Below are 15,117 nucleotides of genomic sequence, written 5' to 3' on the forward strand. Positions count from 1 at the left end.
ACCTCTCTGATCATGTCGTCCATTATTTTATTAGTTGACTCAACCAGTATTTGGACACAACACTTGAGACTATTTTCTTGTTGTTGTAACAACTGCTTTTAGAACTCTTTTTGTTTATTTAAAAGATCCTTCACCTGTGAGACACCACTGTCCTTAACAGTAATCGCGCCAGCTTTGGTCTTTGTCATGGTAGCAATGTTGGTTACGCTGTTACTCCTCGCAGTTCCGGATTGGGCAGGTAGCAGGGAAGATTGGAAACAACAACAGCAAACAGCAGGGAGAAATGTTATTGTTTTCCCTAACAACAGTGGTGAAACTAACCAATACACATTTTAGTATTTTATTTCTTCATTCTGTGCTGCGACTCTTGCTGTATTTTTTTTAATTGTTTTTTTTTTATGTTTGAGATTTTTTTATGTTTGAGACAGCCACAAGCCCGGGACAATCTGCGGTCCCAGCCTCAATGGCTAACTGCATTGCGGGCCCCGTTCAAGCCTCAAGAAAACCTGGGCTAGCTAGCAGCTGGGTTAACTAGCAGCTGGGTTAACTAGCAGCTGGGCTAGCAAGCTGCCTACGCCAAACAGCTCCTCAGACCCGGCCTTGGTTGGCAGGATCACTGGACAGATACAGTAGTAGCGGTCCCAGCAGCTGATGCCAACTATGTCATAGAATCCAAACAACACACTTTCCAAAACAACAAACCGAGCTATCCCTTGTTTCGCATTCAACAGGAAGTGACATGTTTTGGACTTAAGAATAGTAAGCATAGAAATGGAGCACATATTGTAGAACAGATCTGCCACTTCTTGCAAGACTTGCTTTTCAATGAGAATGACAGATCTATAACACACATTTCTATGTGAATTTGGTTGGTTCTGCCAAAAAGTTACATATTGCAGCTTTAATATTATTTTTAATCTTGAATAAATTATTTACCCCAAAAATATTTAGTCCTTATTTTAGAGCACACTATAAGAAGTATGACACCAAGATGTTGTCTGCATCATGTATGGTTCACAGTTCATAGGGTCTTACAGGAGGCATGTATACAGTTGGTCTAAAATGAGCCTAATGGCCACTTCCATCATGATTTTCTAGAAAACTGTTTCTGATACAAATGTAAAAAGCATGTCAAACATCCTTCCTCACGATTAAGTATCTATGTGAGATACCAACAATATTTAGCATCCCCGCTCAAATGGAATCCCCCTATACTTTCCCTGGCACTCATGTAAACAAATCCGGATTTGGCTCCCACAGTTTATTTGAACCCTGCTGTTTCTGTATGTATTGTACTATTGCACAACTGTTGTAGTAGCAATTATCCTGGTGTACCATTTACAGTAACCCTGTGAGAATGCAAAAATGCAAAAATGCAACGGTGCCTAAATTACATCATGAACAGGTTCTAAACTAAGAAATAATGTCAAACACGCCAGTGCATCTCCTTAGACCCAGATGTATCTCTTAGTAGTATTTGTTGTCTCTCAGTGTGATTATTATGGCATCAGTAGCCTCTGAAACACTAGACACCTGTCCACTCGTCTGAGATCACACTGGTCTCCTACACAAGTATATATTGGTAGCCATTCATGCAAGTACAGTACATGACTTGAAATACATTTTCCTGTCTTCTCTAATATGTAGTGATTATGTAGACAAAATACATTGAGAAACAAACATTCTGAGCCAGAGCTACAGGTCGTGTTGTAAATTGATAAAAGTCATCTTTGGGCTTAAAGGGTTGAATATCTGAGACATAGGGCCACATTCATACGTTGATAGACAAGGACGATACATTGTTTTTCTTCCAAATAACGCAAATATGAAAAAATAAATACTCCAGGAGTAACTTTGATGTTCACTCTACACATCAAAATAACAAAATTGTTTATCTTAAAAAAAATGCTTGGTTTATGAGGTCAAACTTCTGCCATTGACAATCATTCATTTTATGTTAAAGAAGTAACTCGATGGGCACAGACATCAATTCAACGTCTATTCCAAGTCAGTTCAACATCATTTAATTGAACCAGTGGGAAGATAGGAGATTATCTCTTCAAGTTAATCCAAAAAGTCGATCCTTTCAAAAATACATGTTTTAATAGTACAATACTCACATTTGGATAGATCAAGTTGATCAATTGAGCTATTTCAGACAAAATATGACTATATTTCAGACAGATTTTCCATCACATCAATGATTTTTATAGAATTTTATAGTTTTCTTAACGCAATATTTTCCTGCCATAACATTTTCATAATCAGAGGTCTAAATTTGAAGTATTTCTGAAGGGTAATACATTGTTTTCCATCACTTGGAGCTTTGCCTGGGTATGATACGGTTGCCTAGTCGGGGGCATCCTCAATGTGAGAGTCAGAGATTACGCTAAATACAAAATGTCAGAGTGAATGGAGACGCATAGAGAGAAACTGCTGAATCGGGACTCACTTTGTAGACCCTGTAGGGAGGTGGGGGGCACACCTGACAACCTGTACCACGGTAGTGGCATTATAATACTCACATGCACCCGCTAAACTTAGAGTTTAATGTAATTTTCAGAGTGGCAGAGATTGTGACCAAAATAAAATGTTCTCTGGGAAATACTTTTCCCAAGTAAACACTGAAATAAATAAATAAATGTTGATTTAAATATCACTTTTACCACCTGGTATAGACACTTGTCATCAGAAGATATTATATGACTGTCAGCATTGTAAGAAGGCCCTGGTTTCACTTGAATGCCAGTGTATGGATGGACACACTATTGAAATTGAAAAAAATACAGCATAAGACCAATGAAGTGAATACCATAAATAGACTATGCTATATAACACATGCTAAGGTTGATTTAAATTATTTTTTAAATAGTCACCCACAAAAAGACTTGTCAGTCAGTGATTTCAGTCTAAATTTGATTCATTTGAGTTCAGTTCTTGGCATTGTTTTATCTTTATATTGGCAGTTGATGGAGAGGTGCGGCCAAATCAAAAATGATTCGTCAACATCACACACATTTTGACATTTACGCAATGAACCACACGTTTTCTACTTTTCCCCAATCTCTTCATCATCTCCACCTTTCTTTACCTCATGTAGGCACTCTGCTAGCTGTCAGTCAACCCCAGAGACGAGACCCAACACAGGATACACAACCTCAGATCTTATCAGATGTTCATTTAACCTTTCTTTTATGAAATTCCCTGGTATAGGTATAGACAGGGGTTAGAGACGGGGGCCAGTAACCGAATGGTTACTGTTTCAAATCCCAGGGCTGATGGGGAAACCTGGCAGGAGAGTTGCTGGTATCAGAATCTCAGGTGCCGCCTACTTCCATTGTGCCCTTGAGCAAGGCACTTAAAGCCTGGTCCAGCTTTAAACATTTTTGTTGTATTAGGTTAAGGTAGTTTTGAGTATGATCAATGAGTATACTTGACACTTTCATATGCACGTCAATAATATGTTTTGATGTCTCATAAATATAAAGTTGTGTTGTGTTATATTATTTTTTACCCCACCTGGCTTTCAAATTTGAAAACATTTGTTTGAGCTGCAGAATACCGCAATGGCTTGTGGTTATTGTCAAAAAGACAATCTTCTCACAGGACTATGTAAAACATGGTACATTGATGCCCTAGATTTAGCATGTGTGTTTTGCAGAGAAAACACTGGCCATGTTGTGATCATCATTATACACCTCAACTTGATTTCTAGATGTAATCTTTATCTAATTGATCAGATCATCTACATTGATAGATCATGGTCTTAGATGAACTTGAAGAACACACATCGTTGAAGTGTTCAACTTAATACCAGGCACCTTGAAAATGCCATTTGACTGGTTGTGACCAAAACTGTAACTTTGCACTACCTCTTCTGAAGAAAGTGGGGGTGGGATTTGCGACACAGTCATTCTCTTCAAAAGTGTTTACAAACAGTTCTCCAAGTCACTTTACTTTCAAATACCAGAGTTAACAGACTGTCTTGGATAGCAGGTGAAACGCTGAAGTCTTTTTGCATATTTGTCATTATAGATATGCAATCATTTATATTCAAAGCAAAATGGTCTATTAATTCAGTATTGATTAACTATAGTTGTAGAAGTTAATATATGTATTGTTAATATATGTGTTAGCTCAGTATTTATTTTTTTGTGTTTAGCTGTTACAGTTTAAACTCCAGCACACTAGATTATTGTGTTCTCCATAAAGTATTCAATGGATCTCAACCAACGTTTTGGGTTATTCATCAGGGTTCATCCACAACTTTTTTTCTAAAACATATTTTTTCTCAACAGGAGAAATGTCTACCAACATCTCTGTGGACCCGGTGGATTTAAACACCTCTGACACCAACCAGATGTGTGACGTCTTTGTCTACCAGAGAGCTGCCTTGATCATCTTCCCAATCTTCTACTCTCTGGTGTTCCTCATCAGTGTCTGTGGCAACTGCCTTGTCCTGTATGTGACCTGTCAGAAGAAGCAGAAGTTCAACTCCACGTCTCTTTACCTGGTCAACCTGGCTGTGTCTGATGCATTGTTCACATTGGCACTGCCAGGGAGAGTCACTTACTACATCAGACAGTTTGACTGGCCCTTTGGGGATTTGCTCTGCAGGCTGGCTACTATGTTGTTCTTTTCAAACACATACTCAGGTAAGGTGTGTGTGTGTATTGTATGGGGAAAACTGTGTAAGAGCTGCAGCATTCCGCAGTGGGTTGTTGTTATAGTCCAATTTTTTTTTCTCTCACAGGTTTATATAAAACATTTACATTTATGCCCTAGTTTTTGCATGTGTGTGTATGTGTCAGTCTGTCAATTTTTTTCTCTGTCTGCTTGCCTGTATGCTGGTTAGTGTCTTCTGTTTATTCATCCACCCATTCAATATCCCGTCTCCCTCTCTTCCACCAGGAATTGCCTTCATGACATGTATCAGTCTAGACCGGTACCTGGCCATGGTCCACCCCCACCGGCTACAGTACCTGCGGAGTGTCAAAGTGGTGCGAGCGGTCTGCTGCCTCGTCTGGCTACTGGTGTGTCTGGAAACCGCCCCCCTGCTCTTCCGTACCATGCTCCATGACCACAGAGGCCGACAAACCTGCATGGAGTACTTCACCTTTGAGGGTACTCGCTCCACCCCTTATCTTCTATTCCTGGCCTGTACGGTTTCCTTCTGTCTCCCCCTACTGGTCATCATTGTGTGTTACACCCGGATCAATCTCAAACTGAGTCGCACGGCCAAACAGAACCCACTGACGGGCCGCTTGGGTCGTAGCCGAAGAGCCAACAATATCATCCTCCTCATCCTCCTCACCTTCGTCCTGTGCTTCAGCCCCTACCACCTCAACATCATGCAGTTCATGCTGAGGAAGATGCTGGGCCAGCCCAAGTGTGACGAGATGCGGGAATTCAAGGCTTCCCTACAGGTAGGACCTGCTAAAGTGAATGTCTGTATGTCAGTTGTTTGTGTGTCTGTCTGGCTGTCAGTCAGTATATCTGACTGTTTAGGGAACTGTGAGTTTTCTTTTCTTTGTGATACATTGAAATCCTCAACAACATTTTTTTATTAAAAAGGCATTGTGTCCCTGCAGGTGACTGTCTCCATGATGAACCTTAACTGTTGTCTGGACCCTGTCATCTACTTCTTTGCCATTAAGACGTACAAGCAGAGGGTGATGAGTCTGTTCAAGGGCTACCTTTCTACCCCTGCTCCTTTCTCCAAAACCGCCACCGACAACAGCAGCAGCAACACCTAAACATCAACACCAGTAGGAAGAGATTGTGGTAGTTCTTTATTAAACCAGAAAGAAGTTGAGGAAGCTATTGAAGGTGATTGCACCTAGTTGATTTATGCATCTAGGGTTTGATTTGAGGTGTTACATTTGTGTAAGAAACTGAGAATTTTGTTTTGCGATAGTGAGCAAAGAATTATCAGGCTGTAACCATTGCTTGGGTGCTAGACCATCTAAAGCTTTGTTCACACTGCAGGCCTTAATACTCAAATCCATTTAGTTTTTCAAATCCATTTTGGAATACTGACTGTACAAACAGCAAGTTACAAGTGACCAAATCGGATTTGTGTGTGTTCAGACTGTAGTCAATTGCTTACATTGTTACTCAAGTTGTCATTGTAATTGCGGGTGTGTGTCCAGTTGTTGTGTACTGGTATTAAGTTAAGGTGACTGACAACAATGCCTGCCATGGAAGTCTCCCAGTTGCTTTGAATGTCTAAAATCATAGCGTAAGAACACTTTTAAAGCCTCAAAGGATAAGGTGATCCAACTTTCAGAACTAGTCATTTTTGGCTAGCCAAAGCAGTCAACAAGCTTGCTAGGTAGCTGTTTAGCTTGCTAGCACAAATCACTAATGTGTTTGTAAACAATTAACAAGCTAGATAGCTACCACATGTTGTTGTCAAACTGTCAACCGAGAAGCCTGCAAACTACACGATACGCCAAATAACAGTAAAAAATACTAGAAGGCAAATAAATCAGAGTTGACTGTTCAGACACAAGTCACATCATTTACAAATATGGTCCAAATTGGGTCTTGAAATATCCAATTTGATGTGCTTTTTGTCTGTTCAGACTGCAGAAAAAAGAATATATTAAAATCAGATATGCATTTTTTTTGTCACTTCAAACCAGTGTGAACAAGGCTTAATAAGATGCAATTAATATGGAGCAGCCTGATTTTGAGCTCAGCTTGAACTATCAAAACTGCAAACTCAGCCTAAAGGCAAAGGTCACTTATCGCTTATATTTAAGGCAGGGGAGCATATTGACATGGGGTCCATATCAAATTTACCAATTAATTAACTTCAAATCACTCCATATGTGTTTCTTTATTTACGTAATGCCTATACAGTTGGTGTAAATGGTTTACACTGTACATATCCCATTATGTGTTTTATATTGCTATGCCCTGTCTAAGCTGGGAGGGGGGCTACTTACTAAGCAATATGGAATTACTTTAAGCAGGTCATACCATGGAACATTTTGTTACTTGATTTCGAATTAGATTTTTTTATATAAAAATGATTTGATGAAGAAGAAAGCATTGGCCTTACTGCTATTAGCCCATACAAACACATTGATTCACTACATGGAACAACAGATAGTCCCCCACCAAAGAAATAAAAAGGAAGTTTGTTCTTAAGTGTCTGTCCTATACCTTTAACATATAAGAACAATCTGGAAACATTTTTACATGTATTTAACCCTATATTTTTGGCACTAAACATACTCCATCCTTATATGTTAAAGGTATAGGACAGACACTTAAGAACAAACTTCCATACATGTTTTCGACTGGTACCGGGGGACATTCAGACAAGCCTTGTGAGGCCTGTGGAAATCCTACAAAAACAACCCATATGTATGTGTTCATGAGAGTCTCACCTTTACACAGATGGTGAAAACTGTTCGAAAGCTACAGACGGAGGTTGGCAGATTGGCTGTATCAACTTCTGATGCTTGTGGGGGTTGTAGAGCAAAACAGAGAACACCATAGTGTTCATGAGAGACCCATCTTTCCATAGAGGGAACGATTATAGTTTGTAGCCCAAACCATTCGGACGCTACAGACAATTTTGTGAGATGTGTCATGGTCTGACAAACACCGCTCTAGCTCTGTCACCTTTCACTGCAGATGCGGAAGTGTAACATAGGCGGATGCGGTGGATTGAGACGCATCTAAAGCAAAAACAGATCTCTAGCTTAAACTGACAGAATTTTATGGGGAGTTTGTATTTATGCTAATTAGATTCCCTCGTTAAGTGGTTTAATATGACTCAAATGTGTATATATAATGCAGTTATTTTTGTACAAAGAAAAGTTACAATATTTTGTTGAAAACTGAATGAGTAAATATTTAATGCAAATGACGTAAGGTGACAAGTTCTTGATTTACAACGTGTATATTTGTAAATCTGTAAATGTCTGGCTAGAGATATAGGCTGGAGTTGGGGACATTTTCTGTATCATTTTACTGTACTGAATAATATAATCTGCAGCTGAATAAACATATTAGTCATCTCTCTGATGTATAACATTTGTTGCGGGTGGCCATTAAACAGACAGAAGGTACGATAATGAATGGGTTCATTTTCATTGTGTGGAGAAAAAATAAATATGTGGACCTAGCCATGTAGAAACAATCTGAATGTATCAAAGCGTATAATTGAATTTCATCCGATTGTATTTGGACACTCGGTATATTTCCATTCCATATTTAGTTACACGACACAGCCAGATCACGGGAAAAACACCAGAGCATAAAAGTCAAACATAATGTTTTCAAAATAAACAGATTTGAGATGTAAAAGTAAATACACCTTAACAGAGAATTACTCAAGTAAAGGTAAATGTCACCCAGCAAAATACTACTTGAGTAAAAGTCTAAAAGTATTTTGATAATGTAATTACTCAAATATTTTTTATTTATTTATTTAACCTTTATTTAACCAGGTAGGTTGCAACTGCAACCTGGCCAAGATAAAGCAAAGCAGTTCGACACATACAACAACACAGAGTTACACATGGAATAAACATACATACAATCAATAATACAGTAGAAAAATCTATATACAGCATGTGCAAATGAGGTAGGATAAGAGAGGTAAGGCAATAAATAGGCTATGGTAGCAAGTTAATTACAATATAACAATTAAACACGGGAATGGTAGGATGCGCAGAAAATCAATGTGCAAGTTGAGATACTGGGGTGGAAAGGAGCAAGATACATAAATAAATAAATACAGTATGGGGATAATGTAGATTGGATGGGCTATTTACAGATGAGCTATGTACAGGTGCAGTGATCTGTGAGCTGCTCTGACAGCTGGTGCTTAAAGCTAGTGAGGGAGGTTAGAGTCTCCAGCTTCAGAGATTTTTGCAGTTCGTTCCAGTAATTGGCAGCAGAGAACTGGAAGGATAGGCAGGCAAAGGAAGAATTGGCTATGGGGGTGACCAGTGAGATACACCTGCTGGAGCGCTTACTTCGGGTGGGTGCTGCTATGGTGACCAGTGAGCTGAGATTAGGCGGGGCTTTACCTAGCAGAGACTTGTAGATGACCTGGAGCCAGTGGGTTTGGCAACGAGTATGAACGGATAGCACTGTGATAGACTTTATCCAATTTGTTGAGTACAGTGTTGGAGGCTATTTTGTAAATGACATCGCCGAAGTCAAAGATCGGTAGGATGGTCAGTTTTACAAGGGTGTGTTTGGCAGCATGAGTGAAGGATGCTATTTTGCGAAATAGGAAGCTGATTCTAGATTTAATTTTGGATTGGAGATGTTTAAAGTGAATCTGGAAGGAGAGTTTACAGTCCAACCAGGCACCTAGGTATTTTATAGTTGTCCACATATTCTAAATCAGAACGGTCCAGAGTAGTGATGCTGGACGGGCATGCAGGTGCGGGCAGCGATCGGTTGAAGAGCATTTAGTTTTACTTGAAGAGCATTTAGTTTTACTTGCATGTAAGAGCAGTTGGAGGCCACGGAAGGAGTGTTGTATAGCATTGAAGCTTGTCTGGAGGTTAGTTAACGCCGTGTCCAACGAAGGGCCAGAGGTATAGAGAATGGTGTCGTCTGCTTAGAGGTGGATCAAAGAATCACCAGCAGCGAGAGCGACATCATTGATGTATACAGAGAAGAGAATTGAACCCTGTGGCACCCCCATAGAGACTGCCAGAGGTCCGGACAACAGGCCCTCAGATTTGACATACTGAACTATATCGGAGAAGTAGTTGGTGAACCAAGAGAGGCAATCATTTGAGAAACCAAGTCGAAAGCCTTAGTGAGATCGATGAATACGGCTACACAGTAATGTCTCTTATCGATGGCGGTTATGATATCATTTAGGACCTTGAGTGTGGCTGAGGTGCACCCATGACCAGCTCTGAAACCAGATTACATAGCGAAGAAGGTACGGTGAGATTCGAAATGGTCGGTAATCTGTTTGTTAACTTGGCTTTCAAAGACCTTAGAAAGGCAGGGTAGAATAGATATAGGTCTGTAGCAGTTTGGGTCTAGAGTGTCTCCCCCTTTGAAGAGGGGGATGACCGCGACAGCTTTCTAATCTATGGGAATCTCAGACGATACGAAAGAGAGGTTGAACAGGCTAGTAATGGAGGTTGCAATAATTTCGGCAGATAATTTTAGAAACAGAGGGTCCAGATTGTCTAGATTTGGGTGAAGGAGAAGTGGGGGAGGTTTGGGCGAGTTACTGTGGGGAGCGCAGGGCAGTTGCCCGGGGTAGGGGTAGCCAGGTGGAGAGCATGGCCAGCTGTAGAAAAATGCTTATTGAAATGCTCAATTATTGTGGATTTATTGGTAATGACAGTGTTTCCTAGCCTCAGTGCAGTGAGCAGCTGGTAGGAGGTGCTCTTATTCTCCATGGACTTTACAGTGTCCCAGAACTTTTTTGAGTTTGTACTACAAGATGCAAATTTTTGTTTGAAAAAGCTAGCCTTAGCTTTCCTAACTGCCTGTGTATATTGGTTCCTAACTTCCCTGAGAAGTTGCATACCACGGGGGTTATTCGATTCTAATGCAGAATTCCTCATGATGTTTTTGTGTTGGTCAAGGGCAGACAGGTCTGGAATGAACCAAGGGCTATATCTACTTCTAGTTCTACATTTCTTTGAATGGAGCATCCTTATTTAAGATGGTGAGGAAGGCACTTTAAAGAATAGCCAGGCATCCTCTACTGACGGGATGAGGTCAATGTCATTCCAGGATACCCTGGCCAGGTCAATTAGAAAGGCCTGTTCGCAGAAGTGTTTTAGGGAGCGTTTGACAGTGGTAAGGGGTGGTCATTTGACCGCAGACCCATTACGGACGCAGGCAATGAGGCAGTGATCACTGAGATCTTGGTTGAAAACAGCAGAGGTGTATTTGGAGGGTGAGTTAGTTAGGATGATATCTAGGAGGGTGCCCGTGTTTACGGATTTGGGGTAGGTTCAGTGATAATTTGTGTGAGATTGAGGGCATCAAGTTTAGATTGTAGGATGGCCGGGGTGTTGAGCATGTCCCAGTTTAGGTCACCTAGCAGCACGAGCTCAGAAGATAGATGGGGGGGCAATCAATTCACATATGGTGTCCAGGGCACAGCTGGGGGCAGAAGGTGGTCTACGGTGAGAGTCTTTTTTCTGGAAAGGTTCATTTTTAGAAGTAGAAGCTGGAATTGTTTTGGTACAGACCTGGATAGTAAGACAGAACTCTGCAGGCTCTCTCTACAGTAGATTGCAACACCGCCCCCTTTGGCAGTTCTTGGCGGAAAATGTTGAGGGATGGAAATTTCAGGGTTTTTGGTGGTTTTCCTAAGCCAGGATTCAGACACGGCAAAGACATCCGGGTTGGCAGAATGTGCTAAAGCAATGAATAAAGCAAACTTATGGAGTAGGCTTCTAATGTTAACATGCATGAAACCAAGGCTTTTACGGTTACAGAAGTCAACAAATGAGAGCACCTGAGGAGTAGGAGTGGATCTAGGCACTGCAGGTCCTGGATTAACCTCTACATCACCGGATAAACAAAGGAGAAGTAGGATAAGGGTATGTCTAAATGCTATAAGAACTGGCCGTCTAGCACGTTCAGAACAGAGAGTAAAAGGAGCAGGTTTCTGGGCATGATAGCATAGATTCAAGGCCTAATGTACGGACAAAGGTATGGTAGGAAGAGTACATTGGAGGTAAACCTAGGCATTGAGTAATGATGAGAGAGATATAGTCTCTAAAGATGTTTAAACCAGGTGATGTCATCGCATATGTGGGAGGTGGAACAACATGGTTGGTTAAGGCATATTGAGCAGGGCTAGAGGCTCTACAGTGAAATAAGACAGTAATCACTAACCAGAACAGTAATGGACAAGGCATATTGATATTAGGGAGAGGCATGCATAGCCAAGTGATCGTATGGGTCCAGTGAGTGGTTGGGCTGGCTGGGGACATGGCGATTCAGACAGTTAGCAGTCCGGGGATAGCAAGCTAGCAGTTAGCAGGCCGAGGCTAGCAAGCTAGCATAAGGGCCTTAGAGGGATGTCGCTTTGGGGGAAAGTCTGCTTTTGCCTCCTAGTGCGGCGACGTCGAGGAGTATCAAAAATATCAAAAGTAATAGTATAAATCATCTCAAAGTACTTATATTTAGCAACCAGACGGCATAATTTTCTTGTTTTTTAAATTTACGGATAGTCAGTGCCATACTCCAACACTCAGACATAATTTACAAATGAAGCATGTGTTTAGTGAGTCTGCCAGATCAGGGGCAGTAGGGATGACCAAGGATGTTCTCTTTATTAGTGTGTGAATTAGGCAATTTTCCTGTTCTGCTTAGCATTCATAACAAGTACTTTTGGGTGTAAGAGAAAATGTATGGAGTAAAAAGTAAACAATTTTCTTTAGGAATGTAGTGAAGTAAAAGTTAAAGTAATCAAAAACGTAGATAGGAAAGTAAAGACACACTAAAAAACGACTTACGGTAAGAAGTACTTTCAAGTATTTTACACCACTGCATATGGCATCATTATGTTCAGTGAGCATTTCAGAATGTTAAGCGCTAACGAATCAATTTCCTGCAACACTTCAGTTTTTTCATAACTCAAAAGTATGTAACAAAGAACAGAGTGAATCGTATAAGATATACACATTGAAACCCTTTGATAATACTGATCTTAATCAGAGTTTTTCTTAGAAGGTCATACTTTCCAAAGAAATGCTTAACATACTGCTAAACACATTTATATGCAGGCAACCTGTAAACACACAAAGACATGAAAAGGAGATATAAATATGATACTGAATGAAATGCATCTCCTTTTCTCCCTCACCGCACATATACACCAACAACATGCACACACGTATGCACCAGCGGCAGCCCACCCATTGGGGCGTTAGGGACACCGTCCCACTTGTGATAAAAATAAATAAAGAAACATTTGATTGGTCAACCGAAAATGTTTAAAAATATTTGCAGTGAAAAAATATACAGTGTATATATATATATATATACTATATACACTACCATTCAAAAGTTTGGGGTCACTTAGAAATGTCCTTGTTAATGAAAGAAAAGCAAATGTTTTGTCTATCATCAAATTGATCTGAAATACATTGTAGACATTGTTAATGTTGTAAATGACTATTGTTGCTGGAAACTGCAAATTTTTTAAATGGAATATCTACATAGGCGTAGAGAGGCCCATTATCAGCAACCATCACTCCTGTGTACCGATGGCACGTTGTGTTAGCTAATCCAAGTTTATCATTTTAAAAGGCTAAATGATCATTGGAAACCCCTTTTGTAATTATGTTAGCACAGCTGAAAACTGTTGTGCTGATTAAAGAAACAATACAACTGGCATCCTTTAGACTAGTTGAGTATCTGGAGCATCAGCATTTGTGGGTTCGATTACAGGCTCAAAATGGCCAGAAACAAAAACTTTCTTCTGAAACTTGTCGGTCCATTCTTGTCCTGAGAAGGCTATTCCATATGAGAAATTGCCAAGAAACTGAAGTTCTGTTACAAACGCTGTGTGCTACTCCCTTCACAGAACAGCGCAAACTGGCTCTAACCAGAATAGAAAGAGGAGTGGGAGCTATAGGAGGATGGGCTCATTGTAATGGCTGGAATGGAATATTTGGAATGGAGTCAAACATGTGGTTTACATACTCTGTTTGATACCGTTCCATTCACTCCATTGCAGGCATTATATTGAGCCTGTCCTCCTATAGCTTCTCTCACCAGCCTCATCTGGCACGCACACACCCACACACACACACAAACACAGTCTTGTACAGCTAACCTTGTCAGGACACACAATTCAGTCCCATTCAAAATCCTAACCCAAGAACCTAACCCTAAACATAACCCAAGCTCCTAAACCTAAACTAACCCTAGCTTCTAATCCTAACCCTTAATGTAATTCCAAAACTAATTCTAACCATAACCCTAAACCCCCGAGAAACAGCATTTGACCTCATGGGGACTAACAAAATGTCCACAGTTGGTCAACTCTTTGTTTGTTTACTCTTCTTGTGGAGACTTCTGGTCCTCACAAGAATAGTTAAAAACATCCACATACAGTGCGCACACACACACACACACACACACACACACACACACACACACACACACACACACACACACACACACACACACACACACACACACACAGAGCGTGTGTATGTGGGGGTATGCAGATACACATATCTTGCTCTACATCCTCACCCACCTGCCATACTTCCCCTCACACAGACACATTCCTGCTTACCTTGAGGTGGTGTTACATTTCTCTATCTCCAGGAAGTGGTCTGTTTATAGTGCACTGTAACTATCTTATAGCTCCATCTCTATATTTAGATGTAGAACATTGCCAGAGTGTGCAGAAACAGTGTTCCATTACTTTTCAGAGAAAATCAGGGTAAGGCACACAGGCAGCAGTACTGCAAATGCAGGCTGATATTTATTGTTGTGCCCTGGAGGCAGCACTGAGCGATTTCTGCTAGATGGGACAGCTGCAAAGTCAAAATTGCCTATATTGTAAAAACGAATGAAAACAAAAATGTGCTTTTATGTATTAATTTACAGTTAGGGTTAAGCATTATGGATAGCAGTGTGTTTAAAGTTGGGGATAAGGTCAGGGTTAGGCTTAACAGATTTTATGACTTTGTGACTGCACCAGGTCATGAGAGCCTCCAGAACAAGATTCATGATGAAAAACGCTAACCCGCAATGCAAACTGTGCCATAAAGGCACTGTGTGGTTATTGTGGAAGACATTGGTTACGTTCCAAATGGCACCCATTTCTCCATACTGTGTACTACTTTTGCTTTTGACCAGGGGGCTATGGACAAAAGCTATAGGCAAAAGCATGACACTTTTAGGGAATAGTTTGCAATTTAGGATATATTCATTATTAAGGTTGTTACTGTGTGGGGAGATGGATCGATAGGCTCCCATGCCTCAGCGGGCTCGATAGGCTCCCATGCCTCAACTGGGTGAACAGGTTCCCGTGCCTCGGCCGAGGCAACCGGGGAGGTCTCAGCCGGGTTGTTAGGCTCTCATGCCTTAGCCGGTTCGTCAGGTTTCTGTGCCTCAGCGGAGGCGACCGGCCCG

The 15,117-nt window shown here is 40.8% G+C and overlaps 1 protein-coding gene across 1 annotated transcript; it reads left to right on the forward strand.

Moving 5' to 3' along the window:
• Positions 1-4,229: 4,229 nt before the first annotated feature.
• Positions 4,230-7,542, forward strand: si:ch211-184m13.4 (uncharacterized protein LOC798560 homolog). Its single transcript, XM_024413426.2, has 3 exons — positions 4,230-4,655; positions 4,912-5,426; positions 5,592-7,542. The coding sequence occupies exons 1-3, from the start codon at positions 4,304-4,306 to the stop codon at positions 5,754-5,756; spliced, it is 1,032 nt and encodes a 343-aa protein (XP_024269194.1). The 5' UTR covers positions 4,230-4,303; the 3' UTR covers positions 5,757-7,542.
• The last annotated feature ends 7,575 nt before the right edge of the window (positions 7,543-15,117 follow it).

The sequence above is a fragment of the Oncorhynchus tshawytscha genome, linkage group LG03, assembly GCF_018296145.1.
Source record: "Oncorhynchus tshawytscha isolate Ot180627B linkage group LG03, Otsh_v2.0, whole genome shotgun sequence".
Classification (NCBI taxonomy): Eukaryota; Metazoa; Chordata; class Actinopteri; order Salmoniformes; family Salmonidae; genus Oncorhynchus; species Oncorhynchus tshawytscha.

Coding starts and splice junctions, on each gene's coding strand:
- si:ch211-184m13.4 (XM_024413426.2), top strand. CDS start 4,304: ATGTCTACCAACATCTCTGTGGACCCGGTGGATTTAAACACCTCTGAC. Junction 4,656..4,911: donor CTTTTCAAACACATACTCAG/GTAAGGTGTGTG, acceptor CTCTTCCACCAG/GAATTGCCTTCATGACATGT. Junction 5,427..5,591: donor AATTCAAGGCTTCCCTACAG/GTAGGACCTGCT, acceptor GTGTCCCTGCAG/GTGACTGTCTCCATGATGAA.